At 37.7% G+C, this 25627-nt stretch overlaps 1 protein-coding gene across 18 annotated transcripts in view; it reads right to left on the reverse strand.

Annotated features, from left to right (window-relative positions):
* LOC126760566 (disintegrin and metalloproteinase domain-containing protein 9) overlaps positions 1 to 25627 on the reverse strand; it is a 578909-nt gene that overhangs the window by 263793 nt on the left and 289489 nt on the right. For all 18 annotated transcript variants that reach the window (XR_007667220.1, XM_050476295.1, XM_050476293.1 and 15 more), the window contains exon 4: positions 11029 to 11177. Coding sequence is in view for 17 of the 18 variants with exons in the window: in XM_050476295.1 (XP_050332252.1) it covers positions 11029 to 11177 (149 nt within the window). In the remaining variant the exon portion in view is untranslated. The remainder of the gene's footprint in view (positions 1 to 11028; positions 11178 to 25627) is intronic.

The raw sequence follows: 25627 nt of genomic DNA on the forward strand, positions 1-25627 counted from the left end.
CTACTCGTCGCCCTGATCACTTTGGTATATATAACCCTATATCTGACTCTTTTAGTTTTAGGACTTACAAACAACCGTTATGTGAACAAAACTATAATACTCTCCTTATCAACATTGTTGCGAGAGTATAAATATATGTATGTATAAATGACCAGCATGACAAGCTGAGTGGATTTATCCATCTTCATCTGTCTTCCCGTCCATATATACAAACTAATCCCTCAGTTGTTGAGATACCATTTAGTTTCTACACAAACTGAAAGATCAGAATACAGTTCTTGTACAGAAAACTGTTTTATTTGACTAGATGTCTTTACGAAATTTGACATGTGTTATTACTAAACACAATGGTTCAAGCATTTGTTCAGATCGGATAACTATAGCATAATGCAATCATACAAACTAACCGTTAAGAGTCCATTTCAGTAACCTTTCGTTTGTGAAGGGTGTTATAGCTACGGTGCTGATCAGCGCCAGAAGAACGTCAAAAGTCGTCGAAAAGTTTACTGTTACAGTTCACTAGACGTACAGAGCATTACATTATTCGTAATGTAATTCTGAAGGGTTTAACTTCTAATGTGAGAATTCTTTTGTCCATATATTTCCTACTCTTTTGGTATTTGCTTTCAAGTGTTTTTTGTTTTTTTTTTTTTTTTTGTTTAACAGAACTCAATTTCCTCACTTGTATGCATTAACAAAATGGCAGATAAGTATCCGAAACACAGCACTTTTTCCGAGAAACTCTCTCAGCTCTCAATTTGACGTGTGAGGGCGCTAATTCTTGCTTTTGGCAGTACCGCTGCCGGGCATGGTTGAACGCGTTGCACGCATTTCTGGCGAATACCCATCCGGTGGGCACTAAAAACCTACTTAACCGATTATTTTTTATTTTCAATAAATCTCAACTGTGCCTGCTGCCTTGTACCTTTATTTTTCTTCCCACACTTTCTTCGCACATTGCAGATTTATTTCTTCGCTTGGCGTTGGTGTGTGCCTTATATTGAGAAAACCTTGTTTTTCGATGATTTACAGCGCGGTGAATGGCGTTGAAGCGACGTTAAGTCGAAATCTTCGTGGTGCGCGGTGTGTGTACTAACACAAATGCAGACAAAAACACACACACACATGTGTGTAGTATGTAGTGGTGTGTACAGGTATATCGGAAAATCGGGGGTTGCATTGTGCGGCGGAGATTTGTGCCGCCGTACGTTGCGCTGCGGACAATGCTTAGCGGACCCAGCGCTGATTTCTCGCCATAAATCAAAATGTACAACCGCCCTCAATGCCAACAAATGCCACAAATTTGGTGTTTTTGTTTTTCTTTTTAACATGCATGAAGGCTCCAGCTTCTCACCCTTGCTGCGGGCTATTTTCTCAAGCATTTTTTATTTAACCTATTTTGTTCAAAATGTTGATATGTAGGTGGGTAGGCAACGCGAGTTCACCTTTTTCGTTTTATTTCGATTTTTTACGTATTTTCGCAATCAATCATTTTCCTTTCGGGCAACAACAACAACAGCACCTATTGGCCCCTTTTAAGTACAAACACTGTCCCCTTCTATATTCTCTTTTGCGCCGTTCTTAAGAAATGGCAAAACCCACTCAATATTATGTACAGCAAATCCAGAATTACCGCAAAGCAGGACAGAAGCACTCAACCGTTAGCAACTGCTGGCATGGGGTGGTAGTATGGATCAGCTGCTGCGGCAACAGTCACTTCATTAGTAGTAAATAATTTTTAATGGGACACACATTTGTTGCCAATTGATCAATAATAATTTCATCCTCATTGCGTTTATTACCCACTTTTACTTTCACAGTTCTCCTCGAGCGATTTGGCAGCAGCTCCGCAACCTCTCGCTCCGCGCAATTTAGAAACAATAAATCAAATAAAAATCACAGATTTCTTGCGGATAACTCGACATGAGTTGGGATTTAGTTTAAGAACGCGGATTGCAATAAAACAGCGCCGGGATGTATGTTCATCCACTCGATGCGAATGCACATATATCACAACTGCCTGGCAGTCGCGTTGCTGGCTGGCTCCGTGTCCGGCCATTAAATAAAAAATTTAAATTGTTATTACGTGCTCCATTATTTAATGAAGCCGTAAATGTTGCATTATATGTGCCTCGCTGTGTTTCTATACGAAAATGGTTGATTATCAAGCCACCACTACCACTACTAAGCGCGGTTACCACTGACATTTATATGCGATGAGAGAAAAGATGTATCCTGTGATCCCTGCGCTCTAATGAAGAGCCATGCCCCAGAGCAACGGCGAAGTAGGCCAGTGAAGTTGCAAATTCCGAAATAAGTGCACATTAATATCAGCCTGTAGGTAAGTAAATTAGGGTGGCTCTAAACAATTGATTTCAAAAATTTAAAGCGAAGAGAAAAAGTATTAAACTAAAAATGCCACTCAGAGTGCTTTGTACCAATTATAATGGAAAACAAAAATCTAATTATTTTACTTTTTATCTTTAAACTAACTTTAGGTTAGGTTAGGTCAAGTTAGATGGCTGCTCACATATCGTACGTGGACTACTGTATGTAGTCCTTTGTGAAGACATAGAAGAGAAAGAAACTCCTATGTACGAACTTATAAATTAGCAAAACGCTTAGTAGCCAATATCTAGATCTTTTGTCCTCGATCTTGTGACGAAAGGCTTTTCTGAAAGCGCTTGTACCGATGACTATTTAGTAGTAGAACACAAGAGGATGCGGGAGCACAGATCCGCTCCCATTCTACTGATAGCGGTTTTAGTGTGACTTTTCTTGCTAGCTTATCATCTTTACAATTTCCTGCGATTCCGCTGTGGCCTGGCACCCATACCATTCTAATCAATAATACACTCAATTCTATTGATGAACGTACTGTTCAAGGCTGCACTCCGGAGCACTAAATCCCCTACTACCTTAATGGCTGGAACCCCGGGCTATAAAATAATGCAATAGTCGGGAAATTTGAAGCTGAGGTTGATAGAGATCTCCTGACTCTAAACCCCTCCACCAACCTTTCCCACAAGATTTGACCCATCCGTAAATAAGCTTACTTCCCCCCTTCTTCAACGGCTTCTTTCCACCCACAACTCCTTCGCCGGTATATGGGCGCAGAAGGCGCCATCAGAGTTCGGTTTGGCGACTCCATGATCCAATTGATCCGGTATGAAGTCAAAGTGTGGGAAGATTTCAGAATGTTCAGACACGTGTTCTTTTAGAAAACCTGATTCTCTGAGTCTGATAGCAACTTTCGCAGCCATACACCTTCCAACGATGTCTACGGGCATTATGTGCAAGATGGCGTTAAGTGTCATGGTTGGGTTAGACTTTAGTGCACCACACATGCTAATGAGCGCCGCTTGTCTCTCTAGACTGTGCTCAATCGGTTACGACTCTGATATGCCCCTGCGTCAGCTTGTACACGGTACTCAGGAACTTTCCTTTCACCATCACCACCCGACAGCAACGATCCTCAAGTGTTTGACGCAGGGCGTTAACGAGCAGGATCCATAGAAGAGGAGAGAGAACTCCAGCTTGATGGGTTCCCCTACTCACATTTCACCGAGTGCGGGCGTTGCTCCATTATCTTTCAATCACTCTGTCGCACAAAGTTGAGGTTTGATTCAATCTCAAAATCATCCAGAGTAGTAACGACTGCTTCCGGCAGGACGTTATTGAAAGCTCTTTCAATATCAAGGAAGGTTCCAACAGCAAATTCCTTAACCCTAATGGCGTCCTCAAGCCATGACTCGATAGTATGCAGGGTAGTATCCACTGACTTGTCTTTATAATAAGCAGGCTGCGCATCTATTAGATAGCTCCTCGGAATGCGCCTCCTTATGTGTTAGTCCATCAGTCTCTCCAGAGTTTTTAGTAAAAAGGAGGGGGGGTTAATGGGCCTAAAGTCCTTGGCCGTAACTTGGGAGTCCCTACCAGCTCGGGATGAAACTTTTAGCTAATTTTCGAAATTTTTGAAACAGCATAAAGTTCGAGTGAAAAATTGGATGATCTTAGTATTATCCTTACCTGGAAATAAAATTAAGCAACTTTTGAAAAACTAAAACAAGCCTGAAACTCTTTTGATGCATAGGGTCAACCATACTAACAACTCGTATCTAAAAGTTGAAAAGTTGGTCTCAACTAAAATATTGGCTATGTACGAAAATTATTGGAATGACAAATCGAAATTTGGCAAAACATAAGTATGTATGTGTTTTTTTTCAAGCGATAGAATATTAAACAGCAGTGAGACCCACTAATAAATTCGAATTCTGCTCAGAAAAATTTACGATATTTTAGATTGTTTAATCGAATTTAAATGCTCCACTAGAATACTAAAGGAACCATTTTGTTTGCAGGAGATTCTAAATACAAGTTAGGGTAGCTCGCAGAACTAAAAAATTCTTTTAAAGTAATTTTTTGGGATTATTTTAAAAATCGTTCACAAGAGAGAAGTTATTGGGGACAAAAATTATAGCACACACTTTTCTTCTCAAAAAGCTATTCATTTGTCGAAACCGCCGATATCGAAACAGCGAAAGTTCGCATGGGTTATCAAAGACAAAACAAATAAAGACCTCTTCATATCCTTTTATGCTTAAAGAAATGTAACTATGAAAGGTGTTATACCTTTGTTGCAGCCGAGCCGTTTCTTGTAAATGCAAAAAAATTTCAATTAATTATTTTAATTCAATTTTGAGAAAAATCTATAACAAATTTTTCACTCCTTAATGTGTACGCCCACCACACATACTTGCACATATCCACACAAATGTTCGAGTACACATCTTCCACCAATTTTAAATGCTACCGCACGTGCCTTACTGCAATCAACATTCAGGCTTTTCTAGGGCTAATGCACGACCAATGTATCTCTGTATGTGTGTGTGTGTGCATGTTTGGAATCACACATATCAACATTTGCTCGTGCATTGCTCTTCGCCGCTGATGGCACTTTGGCATTGCGAGGCATATCCGTACTTTGTATTAATTAATGGCCAACTTAAGTGTATTAGCTATGTTTAGCCGAGCTTTAACAAATGGCTGACACAGATTAATCGAGAGTTTGCACGCGTGATAATGTTTGCTGGCTGTGCGCTGTTTAACTATATACTAACGTTGAGAGCGAGAGCAAATACTGAAGTTGATTAGTCTGCTTTTAAGTTTACCAAAATTCTTCTATCGCAAACTTAACGGCATTTATTATACGGATTGATTTGAAAGATTTAGTTCGAATTTTCGTTTTATGTTTTTTTTTTTTTGAGTGAGAGAGGAGAAACATTGAACGAATTATTCTTTCTGAGATATTGTTAGAACATGTGAGCTAAATAAAGTTTAAGTTAAGGTCACGTGAATATTATAAGAAAAAAATATTATTTCTAATTATTGTAATGTATATACAAGTAGGGTAGTCAAAAAAGTCTTTTTGAATTACTAATCAAGCTACAACTTATTTTTTTTATATTTAAAATAAATTTTAATGAACCAAATATGTACCACTTTGGTCGACCACTTTTTGCCATTTTTTCGCTAGAGACATTATTTCATCAGTGTAAAACTTTATGGTTTCTCGGCGAAAAACTGCAAAAGTAATTTTCACAGGCTTTTCTTTAAGCCAACTTTACTCCATTAAGGTAGTTCTGCATTGATTGAAACAAATGGTAGTCCGATGGTGCAAGCTCAGGTCTATATGGTGAGTGCATCAAAACTTCCCAGCCAAGCTCTCCCAGTTTTTGCACATGTATGTAGTACATTGTCGGAAATGTTATTGGTCTAAAAACTTGCTCTAGATTTAATTTAAAATATTCATAACATCATAATTTATTGCACTTAATAATCTTCTCAAACGGTATTTATGTTCCTGTAACAGTCAATCACGCACAATTTTGGTGTCTGCACGTAGGACAATTGACGAAAATAGCAATAAAATAATGAAAATCGGCGAGTTCCACTGACACGTAAGCATTGCTTCGATCGTTCAGGAGCTAAACAAAAAATCGTTAAAATCCACTTAAAAAGGCTGGATACAGACAGAAGCTCGATGTATGCCGCCATCGAGTCCCGGTGAGCTTACGGAAGCGATAATCAAAAAACAAACGCCCAAAAATGGCCAGTTTTGGACAATAAGGGAAGAAACTTTGTACTATCAGGAGAACGTTAAAGCACACATCGATAGTTACTCGACAGAAGCTCTGGGAAATTAGGTTAATATGTCACCTCCTTATAGTCCGGATCTCGAATCAAATGATTATTACTTGTTTCTGTCTGTGACGATTGCTTTTGAAGGTGAAAAATTCGTCTCAAGCGAATCTTTTGAAAATTGATTTTTTCAATTTTTTTTATTAGTTTGCAACAAATCCATTTGTCTTATTCTATAATATTTTCTTAATGTATTATACACAATTATATTTAAAAATACTCAATATTTTCGAAGTTACACGCAAATTTTAAAAGGCGTTTCAGAGTGCTTGGAAGTACAATGCTAAACTTTAAACGCGTTTTTCTCAAAATGATGTTCTCAAAGTCGGTGAACAATATTAGTCGAAAACGGCTTAACCGATTAGTCTCAAATTTTAACACAGCTTCTTAAATATACATTTCAATAATTAAACGAAAATTTTTTCTCAACGATAAATATTTTTTCATAAACAATTTAAGGCCGAAATTTTGGTCAAAAATCGATTTTTTTTTAGAAAACGCCATTTTTTTTTTAATTTATTTTGCTTATTCTCTTTCTTAATTACTATACTTAACATTACTTTAACGAAATCTGTTTGGTTTTTTAACTTTAAAGGATCCAATCCAGAGAGATAGCGGTCACCGCAAAACGTCTTTTTTGAGAAAAGTTCCCGGAGATCAGCTTTAGTTCTTTTGCAAATAAATATGTTTACTGATACTAAGTCTTTGAATAAAGACACACGATGTACAAATTTTTGGATCAATAAATTTAAAAGTTTTCTCAGAAACAAACTCTGGTAAACTCGCTTTTTTCGGCTTTCTAACTGCATATAACCTCTTAGGGTTTTGCCTTTTATTTTTTAAGACACATTTTATATATAATTTTTTTTTTAATTTTCGCCTATTAATATTAAAATTTCAAATTTTTTCCAAACTCTCAAAACTATTTCTCCACTCCGACACTGAATGCGCAAGAAAATTCAAACTTTCGCAAATTCATTTTGAATAAACTCTTAGTGTCCTTAATCCTCACGCAAATTAATTAAACATTAAAACATTTTTGCTGCCGCCCTCTTCGTTTTACGCATTTGTTTTACGCACAATACAGTTGCACGCATACACCGTTATTTCACGGTATGCAAATCGCTTCCTTATAATTACAGCACTTGCTCCAACATTTAAATAGCCCATTAAGGCAAGGCCCACGCCGCCACGCTAACGCTAACGCCAACGTCAAGGCAAATCGGCAAATCCACGCTACCTTATCAATATTCCTACTCATTTGGGTAATTGCTGCAGAAGTAAATCACATTTAACTCACTCTCAATAAGCCACGAGTTGTGATTGAGCCTGTCCCAGGAGATTATTAATTACTCTGCTAAACCAAGCAGCTTGCGGGGGGAGGGGCGGCGGCAGCACTCCGGCGCTTGCTGACTATTCATACAAATCCACAAGCATTTTGTTGCTGTTATTTTTACGACTAAATCGTGAAATATGCCGACCAAGCAAGCGTTCTGCAACAACAACAAAAGGAATTGGAAATATTTCGAAGAGCGAAAATTTCCGAAAGAACAAACATTTTTCGTTTATTTGTAGCATTTATTTTTGTTTCACTGCCGATTTTGTAGTTCTGTTTGTTTTTGTTCTGTGTTTTGAATGCATGTAATCACGTGGGTTGCTTTACGCGTTTATTTGCCTGTCGAGTTGTAATTGGCCGTTATTGGCTCGTGTGTCCGTCGTTTGCTGTCTGCATGTTATTTACATGAGAGCAAATATTTCCGACATTAAGTTAATTTGAATTCGAAATGCGTGCCGAATACCAAATGAAATTGTTTACTGGCGCAAAAGCAACAAAACGCGATTTTTGCTCGACGTCAAATTTATGCAAAGCAGTTGAAAAATTAAAAATGAAATTATTTCGGCATTACTTTGTTTTGAAAACTTTGCAATTTGCACATAAAATGGTTACCGAGTTAACTGGAGTGTTAAATAAATTTGGAAATTCAGAGTATTGTGATGATGATGGCGCCGATTGGGGGACTGTGAATTTGACAAGGGCTTTACCAAAAATGATTGAAGTTTAAAGCCAGATAAAAAAAAAAAAATGAAAAATATAATTCAAAGAATTTAATAAATTGTAAAAAATTATTACACGGAAATATTTGCAAAAATAACATTATCTTCATTTCATTAAGTGCTACGTTTTTTCACTTTAGTGTTATAGCTTTCATGATTTTATGACCTTTTTTATAATGTCAGTGTTGCAGTGTTGAAATTTTGATACAAAATGAATGACTCGGTGCGAGGGAATGACTGTTGAAATTATATAAAATAAATAAGCAATATTTCTTAATAATATGTAGGTCCCAGTGTGGCTTTAACCTGACAAATCCATCATACACCAGATTTTCACAATACGTCAAATCCTGAAGAAGACCCTTAAAATCGCTTTTTTGTGTGGGATCACTGCGAAACTACTATCCGTTCCAACAAAATCGATCCCTTCCATATCTTACTAGGTTTCAGACTGAGATTCCCTCTCGTGCGACATTTTTAATAAAATGGGAAAAGCTATACGTAACGCTAATCAGAAATTCAGAACTGGATTATGCAGATGATATTAACATCGTAGGCTTTAAAAAAGGAGCTGTTGATGTAGCCATTTCCAGCTTAGAAAAAGAAGCGAAGGCGGTTGATCTTGTGGTCAACAAGAACAAGACAAAGTACCTTCAGGTTACTATGTTAAAGGGTTTGTATATCTCGAAACAAACATAAAAAATCTAAGCCTGGAGATCAAACTCAACTTTCGGATCGGTAGGCAATTGCGAGGTATATCCTTTCTCGACAAACAAACATTTTGCCCCATAAGTTTCTCATTATTCGCGTCCTATTATACGGTGCAGAAATATGGACGTTAACGACCCAAAATGAGAAAGCCCTTGGAATTTCCGAGAGAACTGTTCTTCGCAAGAGTTTTAGAGCTGTCCGCGCGAGCGATGCATGTCGAACCAAACCAAAACCTGTAAAAATTCCAATAAATGCGCTGGTTAGGCCAAGTCGTTCGCATGGAAGATGATGATCCAGCGAAACACTTCGCCTACTGGAGCAACATTAGTGGACAAACGAAGCACGGTCGCCCGCGCGTCCAATGGAAGGACCAAGTACATAACGACCTGTCTGCACTCTAGATGTACAACTGGTGTGATCTCTGAAAAGATAGAGGCAACTGATGAAGTTTTATGTTTTTGGCCCAGATCGACCCATATTTACAATGCCAATGAAGAAGAAGATATAGATCCTTAATAGCTGTTTTTAAGCATTAATTCTGTGCTGGCTATTGAAGCTAAATATCGGTTCACATATAATCGTATTGAAGTTTTCAAAATGTTGAAAGAAAAAGAGGTATAATCTCATAAACATTTATTTCTTGATAGTGCCGTCTTGTCGAGACTAAGAGTGAAAAACAATGAAACGTATGAGCCTTAGCAACTCAGTAGAACTGGCTGAAATCAATCAGAACAACATTTTGTGATGAGGCCAAGGAGTCCATTGAAATAAGAGAGTTTTGATCCAACCTTAGGAGTTACTGATGAGTTCAAGAAGACTCGTTGATATAAGAGAATTTGCTTTCATTAGAAGTTAGTTTTTAATATCCCAAAATACTTGGCTGTTAATCTCCAACTGTTATTTCTTCTCCTGGTGTTCAGCTAAGTAATTGATGTATGATCTTAAATTGAAAGCGTACAAAATACATGTTGTGCAAGAGCGGAAGCCTATCGACCTTCCCTAGCGACATCGCTTTTGAGACGAAGAGCAACATGAAAAGATTCTAGACCTGCCATTTCATTCAAAGAACCAACGATTTGGTCTAGTTTGTGGCCTGGTGAATTATCGGTCCAAAAATGATGCCGGTGGGAACGTAACCGTCAATGGAGACCGTTATCACGCCACGATATCCGACTATTTGATGCCTAAAATAAAAGCAACAAGATGGCCCACTTCCCACACATCGCATCAATCAATGGATTTACAACAATTGAGAGAACACTTTCTTGAGCAGATAATTCCACATTATGGAACGGTCCATTGGCCACCAAGATCGTGGGATATCACAGCGTTAGACTTTTTCCTGTGGGCATATGTAAAGTCTAAAGTATATGCGGACAATCCCGCTTTGATTTAGGTTTTGGAAAAAATATCACTCGTGTATTTCGTCAGTTACGAGTCAAAATTCATTAACGAGTCATTGAAAATTGGATTCAATGTATGGACCATCTGAGACATACCCGTGACCAATATTGGAAAGAGATTATCTTCAGAAAGTAAATGAAGAATAATCTTTTGTATTATAAAAAAACGATCCCCACTAAATTTGAAGTTACTGTGTTTTTTCTTTAATAAAGTAGAGAACCTCAAAATGGATCAGCCTTTATAAGTGAAGTATAATATTACGTAAAGTCCACGACAACTCGTCAAATTCCTGAATTTTTTGTATGCATAAGAAGCGTACACATAAAATATAGCTCTAACTGAAAATTAAATGCGAAATTAGCAAAAAAAGAAGTTAAGTGAATTAAGGTCTATGATCAAAACTTAAATTACAACTTTCAACTGTATGATGAAATAAATTGTCGACTAAGTATGTAGTATGTATGCAGGGATTGTTTGAATGATAGATAACTACGCATGTATGCATGTAAGTATGTGGGTATGAATGTATGAATGTACGAATGTAGTTTGTAGTATGTAAAATGCACCTACCGTTCCGGTCAAATTGTTTAAAGTACGTATATTACGTTTTCTACGCTTACGCATTTCTAAGTAACGCAAACGTTTTCGTGTTCGTACCTTTGGTGGGCTCACTTCACGCGTTGATATGCCCATCTTTTCGTGGTGCCGCAGCTGCACCGGATAAATGATCTGATAGTAATGACCGCCGATACGGCGTACTAGTTCCTGATTTTGACGATACTCCTTAAGGAGGCGTTCCACTTCACCTGCAATGAGAGGAGCATAATGATAAAATGAGTAAATTTGATAGTTCAAAAATGGAAGAAGTAGATATACAAATAAAATGTTTATGTCTACCATAAGCGTGAACAGATACTGAGGTACAGTTTTCCTTAAAAAATATCTAGAAGAAGGTTCATAATAATATTTGTAGCAGTTCAGCAGATATAACACTTTAGGCCAACAAAATCTAACAGCCAAACAGTTGGGGGTTGTAAACCAACGCTGCTGCAATTTACATGGAACCATCGCTCACATAATAGAGCAACGGAACAACGATTCATTCCTAGTCTGATGATGTAACTTCACCTAAATCGCGGAGACAAACTTTTTGCACAATTATCTGCATCTTTAATATATGCTTCGAAAGAAAGGATTTAATGTCTTAAAAGAGGGTCAACTGTATGTTTAGTAGTAGTCAAGAAATTCCAGGTTTAAATCACCAAGAATTTGTGGTCCTTATCGGAGGAGGATACTTTTCATTCTAGGCTTTGGTTTATGAGCTAATTCTTTTGCCTTGAGAAAACCGCAGATGATTCTGTTATATTTGTAGAGAATTGCTTTTAGTCAAACTTTATTCTGACTACTAGCTAAAGCTAAATGCTGACATAAAATCTATATTTTGGCATTAAGGCAAAAGGAGCCTTCATTTAACTACTTGTACCTAATCGGCATTTCCTTGCAATGAGATGTTATCTGAAAAAAGACGATGTAAATAAATATCATGTATTTCATAGAATGTTGGCTACTGAGCTTTGAGATGATATCTATAGTAAACCTAGAGGTCTGTGGGACAACAACTGCTGCTACAAAACGAACTAAAGGAATTTAAAACGGTCTAAAAAGGGCGATATATCAGAGACAACTTGCTAAATGAGGTTCAGTGTAATGAAGTATTGGTCCTCATCAAGTATATTAAGTTTGCCACGAAGTTTGTAACACCAAGAATTAAGCGTCGGAGACCCTATAAAGTAGATATCGTTTTGAAATTTTGCAAACGTCATTTTCTCTTCAAGAAGCTGGTCATTTGTCGGAACTGCCGCTATCGGACCACTATAACATATAGCTGCCTTACAAACTGAACGATCGGAAAAAGTTCTTGTATAGAAAACTTTTGCATTTGACAAGATATATTCACGAAATTTGGTATGGATTATTTTCTAAAGCAACAATGTAATCTCAAAAGAAATTGTTCAGATCGGCTCACTATAGCATATAGCTGCCATATAAACTGACCGATCAGAATCAAGTTCTTGTATGAAAAACTTTCACATCTAACGTGGTATCTTCACCACCGGTTAAAAAATTACTTCCACTTCCACATATATATGTGTGTACGAGCGTGCGAACACAAATAAATTTCATTGTTTGTAAAACAGCAAAAACAAGCTCTAATTAATGGATAAGAAAATGCTCACAATTACAACAAACAATCACATATTTTCTATCTGGATTTCTAAGTTTTGTGATGTCAGTAAAATAATTCGATATTTTTTTAAGCGCTGGAGCACTGGCACGACAAACAAAAGCCGGCGAAAGTCAGTGGCAGTTGTGGGTGAAAGTCTTCAACGAAATCAACGCCGAACAGCAGTTTAATGCACGTGTGTTTGTGTTCGTGTGCAGCGAATAGTAAAAGAGAAACTTTTCAATTTAGTTTCCGCTCGAAATTTTCAATTAAATTTACCTAGAGAGAGTTTCCGTAGCTAATGGCAGCAACACAACGGAGATGCTAACCTCAGGCGCAGCTGGAAAGAGCTGCGCCGCACACAAACAGGAACAAAGCTAATTCGGTTGAACAGCCGCAAAAACACATACACACACACAGCGGGGAAAAAGTGAATTTTACTATTTGATGAGTGTGCAAAACTTTTAATTATTACAACAAAAGCAATATGTTGTAATGTTAAAATCCTCAAACTACAGCAACTACATAGTCTAATTTTAGGCGTATCAGCAGCCATAGAAATCATATTAAGCGCATAAAATAGCGACTTAGCAGCAAGAAAGCGTGTCTTTCAGCCGCCTTAAATGGCAGTTGAGCCAAGTCGCTTGTTGTCGCTAACAGCCACTCAAACTCATGCCACAAGTGTCAGTTGCAAGAGTTTTCTCTTTCAATAATTCACAGTGCAGCAAAGAACAAGTCGTCTAACAAAAATTCCAGAAACGAAAGATAAAGAAAAAATAAAAATCAAACTCTGTGCAGCGCTGGCGGAAATTAAATTTACATTGCGGCAGCGCAGCGAGCGCACGGAAGTGAAAAGGTCACACCGCATCGCCGATTCATACTCGCGCTACACCCCGCCCCTCTGCTTAGCGCTGTTTACTGCACAAACACGAGTGAAAAGGAAATTTTGCAAATGACAGCGAAGTTGTTGTAATAGAATTTTAGTTTAAATAGCAGAGAAAGATGTTTGTTTTCTGCACTTTGTGGTCATGAGTTTGTGGGTCTGTGTGTGGAAGAGTGTCTTTGATGGCAGATTTCTAAGTGAAAGCAAGTGAAAGCATTGCTTATACTAGTACAACAACGGTGCAACTAAAGTGTTGGACAGATTTAGGTGAAGGTTTAAAAGAGGTGCAGTATACATAGCTGCTTCACAAATTTAAAAAAAATATGTATATTTTTTCCAGAGGAACCCGACAATATAAATACGAGTATTAGACAACAAAAACCCTATTATGTCCAGTATAGTAGCCCCGGCTTAGCAAATTTGTATTACGCATGGCAATTGGCCAATGATCAGAGGTAATTGAGTAGCCAGACGCCATTTTTGCTATGGAATGAACTGCCGATATTAGTCCACTACAGTATCTGCTGCCACACAAACTGAACAATCCAAATAAAGTTCTTGTATGGAAAACTATTTATGGTGGGTACTGTAGCTTCGGTGCAACGGAAGTATCAATTTGGGTCCGTAACGGAAATAATATGGAAAAATATAGTAAATATACCATACCATATATCTTATGCTATATACATAATATTCCAAAATATTGAAATCAGCCTGGACCCGATGTGTTTTGGCAGTAGCTGGTTCGTTCTTTGTGATTCTAGGGTCCACGGAAATGTGGAATATGCTCTGATGCTATAATCTATATAATACTTACATATACAAGAGATTATTGCTTGAAACAATTTAAATGTTTCTTAAAGTTACAATTATGGCACAGAGGTAGGTTCAGCATTATTCCAAAGATCTCATGACGACCTTCATAGGCTTATGGAACAAACTTGCTGCAAATAAGAATCAAACTCATACTAGCATGCAAAGTACGGTGGATCCACAGATTGATTCCGGACATACATTCATGGATAGGTAGACAACAGTGGGACCTGGATTTCTACCTAACCCAAATGCTTTAGAAATATCGCCATGAATTTAATCCATATTGCCCGACGTGTACAGAGGGTACAGAATACTTTGAACACGTATTCTTTCATTGTCCTCGGTTGTCAAGTATAAGGGAAATGCTGAAAACCAAACTTGGAGGTGGAAAATTTGACTGCAGTCCTCTGTAAAATGAAAAACAGTCAGCGAAGCGGCAGCTCTAATTATGACAAGATTGAGACATTTACAAAAGATTTGGCGTCAGTCAGTCCGTACAATAGAGGAGATGTCTTCTTCTCTCCCATGAAGTAATCCAATGGTTCCATGGGAGAGACATGACATGGGAGTTGGTTAGACTTAGCGGATTAAAGTACCGCATCTATGTGTGTGTATAGCCAAAGAAGAAGAATTATGTGTTCATAGATATTCCTTTCTTTATTTCAAAAGTTGATTCCTCGATAATTTCGTGCAATATTTCCCCAAATTGCCGATTACCATTTTCTAATTTCTTCTAATTTCTCAAGTGAGTATAGTAATATTGGGATCAACATTTGACAATGGCATGGTCCATGTTTTATAGTTTTTGTTTTTTTGTATGAAATCACCAGCCAATTTGGCAATGCCACATACAACCCTTGTGAACATATTCAAAAGAAGAACTTCGGAAGTTCGCTAAATTAAAGACAGCCGAACTTGCAGGTGAAGTCATAAAGCATTAAGTGGAAAACGGAAGACGAAAAGTACATAAAGCAGTAACAGTCCCGCTCACAAATATTGACACGAATTCGCAATTTCGATGACAGAGCCAATGTTGAAAATTGCGAAAATCAACTTCCGTTTAAGCGGAAATCTATCAACAAAACTGATGAAGACGAAAAAGATGAAAAAGTCGAAGCAAACGGCAATGGAGAAAGAAGTGCAAAAGAAAAGAGTAGATGGAAAGGGAACGGAGGGTATTTGTGAAGAGAAAAAGTGAAAAATCAAAAAGGAAAAGTTCAATTTATTTATGCGACTCTTCACAAAAATTGTAAGTAAATCAGATTTTCCATTGCAGCGCCGGCGGATGAGAAGCAAAGTAAGCAACGGTAAATACGCATAAATCCACAGACAGAGAGAAGGAGAGAGTAAACAAACTGCAGACGATACGCAGTCTAAAAATAAATAAATAATTGAAATGCTCAAAGAAACATAAAGGTGTTTTAAGGTGCTTAAATTGCGTTAAGTACAATCGAATCTCGCTTTTTATTCAGACCACAATTCAAAAAGAGATAATACCCTACACTTACAACCCACTAAGTGGCGCTGCTGGAGAAGGGATGTTTCAATTTGAGAATGAGTGTGAAAACAGCAACAACAGGTAACACTTCATTTACTCAGCGGTTGGTTTACCGTTAGCAGCAGTTAATTATAAAATCAGAACAACTAAACAATTGCGACCTGAGCAACAAAACAACAGCGCAGATGATGCATGCCGCTGACACGTCTCCACACACCACTGTGCACTTTCACGCACGCACACATGCTCTCTTCTCAGCAGCTTGACAGGTTAAGAGATAAAGTATACGCCAGAGGTAAGTGATAAATGGTTGGTTGAATGTTTCGAATGGCAAATGGTTTGAATGAAAATGGCGGTGCCTGAATTAGCTCCATTGACATGTGATTCTTATGTGTATATGTACATATACAGGTATATATGTGTATAGCTAGTATAGTATATCAGACAGCTGATGACGCTCAACCAGGAGACCTTAGATTTGGACCCGAACTGCATAAAATTTAAATCGCTAACTTTGACTCGAGGTGATTATTAATTACCTTACGAAATTATAATCGTGAGCAGAATTTGTTAACCACATACATGCATATACGCTTACATACATACAAGTAAGTGCATATAGCGCTCCTTTCTCAAGGAGTATAGAAAAACATGTAGGGTTTATTGTGGCGTTGGAAATACCATTGCGATTTTCGAATGAAAATACAAAAAGAATAAAGAGGGGCTTAAGAAATATAACAACTTTTTCCGTAAAAGTAAGTCCTTTTTTATAGTTCTATAATAAATATAATATTATAAAGAGACGTGATTGCAGTTACTAGACTTATTTTACCGAGCAATTTAAAAAACCTGCCACAGGAAACCCTTTTTCTAATTAAAACAAACCCTTTAAAAGAAAACTTCGTTTCATAGTCCTCCAAAATTAACGTGAACTTACAGTCGACATTCATAAAACGGCTTGAAAGCATGGTCAAAAGTAAAATACCGACCAAAATAGTGCGACCAAAATGGAGCACTTCTATATAAATATCTGATAAAATTTTACTCAGAATGATCCATTTAAGCAGCGCGCGCAAAATCATTGAAAATGTTTAGAAGTGTTTTGGAAAGTCTACTTTATCACGAACTTAAGTATTTGAGTGGCACAAAGCATTTAGTGAAGGTCTTGCGACGTTCCCAAAAACTTGCCTCATACAAGTGACCTTACCATACCTGTGAATGACGATAACATCGAAAAAGTTAACATTGTTTGAAAATGGTTGTGCTGCTTGAAAATTGTCCTGTTGGCATCAGAGTGGAGCATTTCAGCATCTTCTATGGATTGATGTAACTCCTACGAAAAATCCTGGATCGAGAAAAAATCGCAAAAGTGATCTTGACAGCATATTTGAGAACCTTACCTTAAAATAAATGTTTTATTACTGTTGACTAGACATATATTTATGATTAAGGCGTCGAAACTGTGCAATAAGCTAGCAAGAAGCGTTTTAAGAACGAGCCGAAGGCCATCTCAGTTGGGACTTATAACATCAATATGGAAAAAGGGTTTAGCGGTTGCATGCTTGTCTTGGCTCAAAAGGAGCCTATGTTGGAGGAGCTCAAATTGTAATGGATTTTTTTTCATTTCCATTGTATCATAACTTATATGCGCTGAAAAAAATGTGCTACAGGCTCGTTTTAACAACTATTATGAGTTGTTCGACTCGCTACTCGGTTAACTTATGTACTAACGCAGAGACGCTGCAGTTGCCAGAGATGCTTAAATACTGTTTCGAAGTGTGATTGGTAAGAAAGGACCACACCTGTGCTCTTCAGTAAAAATTATATACAGCAGAATTCGATAAAATAATTTAATCGAGAAATGATTTTGAAAAATTGTTATTTAATTGGAATTATAAGAATAACATATCATTTTCTTAATTTCGCCTTTAATTTTTCGTTAATTTTTTTAAATTATATTAATAGTCAAAGCTTTACGCCCACTTTCGAGTGAGATAAACACTTCATAATCAGCAAATTAATCTCAGCTGGCAATGCGGCGATGGCACTACTAAGGAAGTACGAACTTTTTTAATACCGTTATACGCTTGCTTGTGCAGCAAATGTGGGTTAAGCAAAGTGTGAGCATATTAATCATTTACCTGCCCACGCGAAAATGTAATTAATTAAAATTGTATACTTAAGTTTGCCGGTAAGGGCGTGAGTTGCGCATGTTTGTGGCTGTGTGTGCGCGAGCTTTTAAATAACAATGAATTAATTTCAATTGCATCTGAAAGTGGAAATTTAATTATTTTGTATTTACCGAGAGCATTTAGTAATTAAAAAAGTTTGCAGAGTTACGAGTTTGGATGCGCAAAACCAGAAAATTAAAATGCACACACAATTCGCGAAACTACACGAATGAATGAGTTCAACTAAAATTTAACTTTTTTCCACAGGATTTTTCGAGTTTCATTTCAGCACTAATGTTTACTTAAACGAGTTGCATTAATTAAAATAAATTACAATACTGTTAGGGTTTTCTTCTCTGGAAAGCAAATTATCTAGTAATTAGCCGAGCTCATTATGGATCGGTTGCTGCACTTTTCATGCCGATTTATAATATAAATAATAACTATCGAGAGAATAAGGACGCGGTTACGAAACTAACAAATGAATGATTTTAATATTTTCATAAGAAAATCATAATTACTATTTCTCTTAAGTTTTCTACTCGCAAGTACGAGTGTAGCTAATGGCGGGTCGAGCTGCAAAATAACGAGTGAAAAATTGGCGAAGCTAATCGAGACCGCTCTTCCATTACGCACAGCTGCCACTATAAATGTGTTTTTTTAGAAAAGTTCGTTTACTAATATTGGTTCTTAAATGCAGTCCCATGTGCCCTGGCCAATGAGAGATAACCCAGCTACTTTATAGTTCTCAAAATTATACAAGGGTTAACTGCTGAGAGTCGAATCTTATCATATCAGCTGTTCTTTTGCCTTTTCCGAAAATCAATGGTTTCCTTTGCAGCTGTACGTAAGGAGCTTGAAACGGCGTCCCTTATACTGATTTGATGATGAGCAGAAGTGCAAGTCGAGTAGAAAATCGTTCCTTATTGTGATTGCAGCTTCTCGACGTCGAACCTTCCTTGCGTTTGTTGACGTGTGAGTTTTCCTACACAGAGGCGGGTGCGAATCTTGGCTGCAACAAGATAGTGGTCCGAGTCGATGTTAGGACCTTAGAGCATACGCACGTCTAAAATGAGTGCCGTGTCGCAGCGAAGAGAAAACATACTGACTACCTCGCAGCATTACAATCGACCACAGCACTGCGGGATTTAATACCAAGTGTTGAAGCGGAAAGCGACACGCATTTGCTGGCAACCAAAGAGAAAGGTCGAAATGCATGAGAACGAAGAGCTTGACAAGCTGGCCGACAAGGGTAAAGCTCGATAATCCCTCGAAAAGATGCTGCAACTAACAGACGGTTTCAAGACCGGAGCATAATCTTGTAAAACCCCCAGAAGTAATCAAATCACTAATTCAAAGATCATACTAAAATTATGGAGGGAATACTTCTTCAGCCTGCTGAATAGCAGTGGAAACATAACAATTAGCAAAAACCCGTGAAAAAAGAATCAACACCGCCTCTACGTAGATTTTAAAGCAGTGAAAGAACGAAAACTGTCGTTGTATTCGCGACTTGGCTCCCACGTCACTGTGGTCAGTCAGAACTTCGAAGTCATAGATAAATACGTCTATCATCGAACCAATATTAACACCAACAACAATGTCATTGTGAGTAACGGTAAGTCACCACGGCATTGGAGAACTTCTTGCTCCCTGAGCAGCACGGCTCATGCTTAGGTGGTCTTATTTGGATTTGAGCTGATGGACGAGCTATTCGGCCAACTAAGTAAAGCTGATTCTCTGCAGATATGGTTGATGTTAACCCTGCTTCTGCCCCATTAAGTAATAAGTGCACTGTCAGGTCACAGAGCACGCCCTCCTCTTGTCGCTAAACTAAGGTTGAAGCATCTCGATTGTCATACCTTCAACAAACCAAGCGAATTGACTGGAGTTGATGTTGGACACTGCTACAAATTCGTGGCAGGATCAAAGTGCTTTGTCGGTATGAAATGGTCTTTTTGTTGCTTATTGAGGAGCTCTAGGTATCGTAACAGACTGACGTTTCTAGCTGTTCAAGAAGACTCTTCGCGGCTTACTTATTTACATATAACAGTTCGTTTATCTAATCTAATATAACCCAAGGTTGTTCAACGTACTATGAAATAGGTTATATAATAAGTCAAAACTTTCTCAATAGCTTCAAAGTGATTATTTTTCAATTGAAATTTTGTTTACCAAATTAAATTGACAATTGAACGGACAGCTGATAATTTAGCTTTTCAATATATCATTATTTCTTAATATGCTCATAAAAGTAGTCGAGTCAATTTTAATTTGCCATTAAAGATTTCATAATTTCTTAATGAAAGTATAATAATCAGCACTTTATGGAAAATGCAACGAACACAGCTTGTCAGAGAATTGTCTATAATAATTGTACGGAAATATTTCATTGCAAATTATAACGGCATTCACACGTCAGTGACATTCGCTTATGAAGTATCAATGCTGAGCAGTAAACTAAAATTAAACTTAACTGACCGACTATTTGCTAGCGGAGCATTATCCAGCTTCCAAGTGGTGTGGTGAAAAAATCGATTCATGTGAGATTACAAATACGCCATTAATCACCACAGAAAATACATTTAATGCTTGACTTCAGGCCGTCACAGCAATCGTCCGAATTGCAATCGAGAAGTGCCAGGCTAGCGGAAAGCACAAAGCGCTCAGCGCTGTGCGGAGCTGAGCACAGCGGCAGCAGATGAGAGCAGGATTGCATTAAAATGTGACAAGCGGCTGACAGACCAACAGAAAGATAAGTGTGCTGTGAAGATTACATAAAGTACAAGCACATATATATTTATGTATAATGAAGTAGTGAGTTGTAATTAAATATGTAAATGCGTTTGTTGGTGTAGGTCCGCACTCGACTTTGAAGTACGGAGACGACACAATAAGGGGTTAAAGCAAGGCTACGCTTCATAAATACACACATACATGCAAAAACAAATATACATATGTATATGTGCATATGCATATCATATTTGCCCTTATATACCTCTTTACTCTGCTAAAAAAAATTATGTTTGCATAAAAAGTCAACTTTTTGTACACAAGAGTGTGCGATCACCTTAAAGTAAACGATTACGTGACAACTTCTACTTCGCATACTTAGGAAAAAAAACAACAACCATAATTTCTAGCGTGTACTATTATCCACGAGCTACCTTCTACCTTTTGTTTCCTCATAAATTCTGATTCGTTGGCACATTTAAAGCGACACATTGCAGCCCTACCATGTACACATACACACACACACACACACACACACACACACACACAGACATTCCCCATTTCGTAAGTAGTAAGGTTTATGGAATCATTCTACAAGCGAATTCCGTTTCCAGTTGCATGGTTTCCTCTGCACTCATCCAAGCGTTGACTGAATACATCAGCATAAGTTCTTATTATTTCCTGCAGCGGCAGCAGCAGCGCTGTTCATCAACGGGATGCAAGTAAACAAGTAAAAAAGAAATATGTAGTACGGGGACGGGGACATTTTACTTAGCGCACAATCTCAAGCACAGTGGGACTTGTTGATAACAGCAATGAAATCTACTGAGTACCGTTTTGTGTATTTCACTCAACTTCATTTGACTCGCTCTTATATTTTCGATTTTGAGAGAGAGAAAAAAAAAAAACCAAGAAGTAATAAAATTGACAGATAAAATAGTCAGTAACAGTGTAAAGTACATAGTATGTAACATAATATTTCAGTACGAGCTCAAAACTTCTTAAAAGACTTCATTCGGTTTCTAGTTTTTGGTTTGAGGTAATCATAAACAGAAAAAAACTGCCTCACCTCCTAACTAATTTTATCGGATGTGCTCTAGGATAGTTACAGGATCAAGGGAATCCAATTTTTTTCGAAAATACCCATCGATTAAAAGTTACTCAACAGAAGTATGTACATAGTGACAAAATTAGCTTTCAAACACTAATTGTTCTGTACATTACTCGGCTGGGTATTGGAACAAATACATTTTTTTGATCTCCCCAAAACACACAATAAACTCAACTAAAAAAAAAAAAAGATTTCGCATTTTTTTCAAACTTCGAAGTTGAAACATTATGAAAGAAAATTGATAAAAATAAATTGGGAATTTTTAGCAACTAACTATGTATAATGAATATTATTGATTCCAATAAGCCTAATTTCTAACTCCGAAAGCAAATATTTTGATTTTGGAGGCTAACTTCGAAAATCGGGAAAATTGCTATTTTACTTATACGAAATCTTCCGAAATAAGTGATTCGATCTAATACACAGATTAAAGCCGTTTTTGCCGCATATTGTTATCGACTCCAGACTTTGTTAAGTTAGTCCACCCTCTTAAATTCTAAATTTATTAGAAAAGGTACACCAAATGTTATTTTATTCAATAAACGTAGGTCGAGCTCTCTTGTTGATATGTATGACTCAAAATGAGCTGAACGCTGATCAAACCACCACGACAGGTCTATTGTACCCTCTCCTAAGTCAAAACGTCCCATCTAGCCGCAACAATATTCCAACATACTGCTAGGTGTAATTGAGACGATGTGATCCTTGTCTGGATACATTCATACAGGCGCTTTTATCCTGCGTTCGCAGACTGTTGCAGTCAATTAACAGGTGTTCTGGAGTTTCAAACTCCAGAAGCTAGGCCAATGTTATATAAATGGCATATGTTATATTAGCCTTATATACATATATGTATATAGCTGAGGTGCTACTTTCTGGAGGCTGATCGGCCGTTCTCTGCATTCCTGCAGCAGAAGCTATGTGATCTCATAGATTGCTTTAAGTGTCGCTTGACTACCGCTAAGTATAGTTATACGCTCATTGCGATAGTTGCGTTGGAGGTTTATCTCTACCCACCGACTTACGGCAATGACTTCTGCTTGAAAATTTCTCGGAAAACTTCCTATAGGAATGAAGAGTTCGGTGCGTGGTCTTGCGACTCCGGCACCAATTCCCTACGACGTTATCGAGCCGTCGCTGTACCCCTTGATTCTACTTTTCCTAATCCCATTCCATTCACCCTTTTTCTTCTCCAAAACAAAATGCTAATATTATTTTTATAAAATTTGAAAGATTTCATCCCATCTCAACGTTGGTTCTGGTTTAAACCAAGTTGAAGTTCAAGTGATATTTGCATTATAATTGTGTTCTTTGCTACACTGTACTGCTTCCTCGTTTGCCTGCTTGACTAGCCGACAACTGGTTGTGACAACGACAGCGGGAACGTCAACTACTACAAGCGCTGTAGTCTACTAGGTGCCATCACTACAACAATTCTGTTTATGGCAACATTAAGAGCATGTACAACAAATGTACGAGCTATAACAACAACAACAAGTTGAAAATCAACAACAACTATTTGGAAGCAAGTTTCAAACAACTCGTAAAACAAGCTGACGCTGCTTTCAGCCCAAACACAACAACAACAGCAACATCAGTACCAACGCTGAGCCAGCATTAAAGACACCAACAACAAGGCAGAATTTCCCAGCAAAACTAGTAAGGCTGTTTGTAGGTGGGTATGTGATTCGGCTGCAAATGAGCGCTGTCATTCTTGCTTGCGAGTGGAAGTATGCAAAGCAGCGCCAAGTGTAGGCCTACACACGAAGTCGGTGGATCAACAGCGCCGGGGTTCAGTTATAGGTTCATGAAGCTGCCGGCTGCGTACGACACAAAGAGTTGAAGACAGACAGAAAAATCAAACCCCGGCATGGGCGCTGGCAATATTTCGGATAATCCTTGCTTTCGGGCGCGTAGCGAAGACAAATGGCAGCGTGGTGGTGGCAGGTGGGAAATGATAATTGGAAATGTGCTTCGGTATGGAGCTGAAAGCAGAAAACGGGAGCAAATAGCTTGGGCGGTTGGCGGTCGGCTAAGAGGATAACAAAGACGGGTGAATGATAAATAACAAGCAAACCATTTGCTTACACATATGAGGCCATATTCACACATATGGGTGTGTGTGTCTCACTCAGGTAGCTGTTATCAGCGCAGGTAGCAGATCACGCACCGTGAAGGAGTTACAGCCACACTGAGCAGGTGCGATAAAGCAGTCGTCAGTCGAATGAAAGGGTAAACAAGGTTGAAAGGTGAAGAAGAAGAAAATAAATTACGAACACTCCTGTCAATACGACTATGTTTGTTATGCTGACTGTGTCTCTGGCAAAGGTATTTCCCTGTTTTTGCGCTTGAAATACATTCCAGTTTATCTCCACTGCTTTACTTCTGTATTTTTTAATGTAAAGCATCCCGCGGCTGCTTAAGGGAATACGACTAGGCGCCACAAGTGTTGTGCGCCAGTACTCGAATGTCTTAAGAAACACTAACCAATAGTGTGTGTTTATATTTTCATACCATAAACAGCGTTTGCCATGAAGTTTATAATACCCGCCAGTGCGTCTGAACATACTATACCCGAACTGGGAGCTTTTGAGATATGGATCAGAAATTTCGCATACGTTCTTCCCACCTCATGCAGCTACTGGGACCGATATCGAGTCTTAAAAACTGTCCAAAATCAAGTCCTTGCGTGGCAAACTTTTTTATGTCAAAACCTCTTTTCACCAAATTTGGCAAACATTTTTATCAAAAGCAATGCTACAATCTGCGAATATATTGTTCAGATCGGATCTGCCAAACAATCTGATCAACCAAGATCAATATTGAAATCTTTTTATACGCTTTTATGATATAAGAAGTGAACCTTTGAAGGATATAATAGCACCAATGCAGCTGAAGTTAGTGTATTTTCTGTTTTTTTTTTTATAATTTTTATATATTTTTTGCATACGTCAGCAACTTCAGCTGCCAGGTTTGCGCAAACATTAGCATTTATGCAGGTATGTACCGTTAAGTATGTGCATATTTTCAACAGCTCACCGGAGGCACAGCACATTTGCAAGGATAATTCAATCATGAAACTTTTCTCATTTGAATACACGAGTGTAAACGCCAGCGAAATGAAAAAGTACGTACGAAAAATGCGCAAACATATTGAGGAAATATGGCGAGATTGGTAAAAAAAACAAACGCCGAAAACTTCAACTTTAAATTTTCGCCATCCAAACGCCTCCATCACGTTTTAAGTGAGTGAAATATGTACACCTACTCAGAAGGGGTTAGCATTGTGACAGCCAAAGGAGAAGTATCACAAAAAATGTCCTCATTATTCATTGCGTTGTTGAGGTTGTGATGCGCAAGCTCTTCACCGTCAAAAGCTCTAAACACCTGGGTAATATTTAAACTTCCATTAAATTCACACATTTTTCATGTAAATCATTCTGGTTCATAACTCATGAAATTCGAATGAACACAAAGTTTCGCAAGCATATCTTAATGCCTTAAGGGCTATAAGGGATTAGGTATGTGATGTTTTGATATATTATAAAATTTTATTCGTAGGAGTTCTTTACAATTTTCAAAAACGTTGAGTTTATATACTCGGCCACCACCTGCCTGAACTTGTTTAAAAAATGAAAAATTGTTGCTTTGTTAGTTAAAATATTGCATCACCAGGAGTTTATCAAATTTTATCATTAACCTAAACATTATAATTTCGACACATTGAAATTTTCGGAAGTAAAAGCAAATAATAAGGAGGTACAATATTGGGCTAGTATTCAAATATCTTAAGGACGGATAATAAGCAAAATTTGAGCAT

Source organism: Bactrocera neohumeralis, chromosome 5 (assembly GCF_024586455.1).
Source record: "Bactrocera neohumeralis isolate Rockhampton chromosome 5, APGP_CSIRO_Bneo_wtdbg2-racon-allhic-juicebox.fasta_v2, whole genome shotgun sequence".
In the NCBI taxonomy this organism is placed as follows: domain Eukaryota; kingdom Metazoa; phylum Arthropoda; class Insecta; order Diptera; family Tephritidae; genus Bactrocera; species Bactrocera neohumeralis.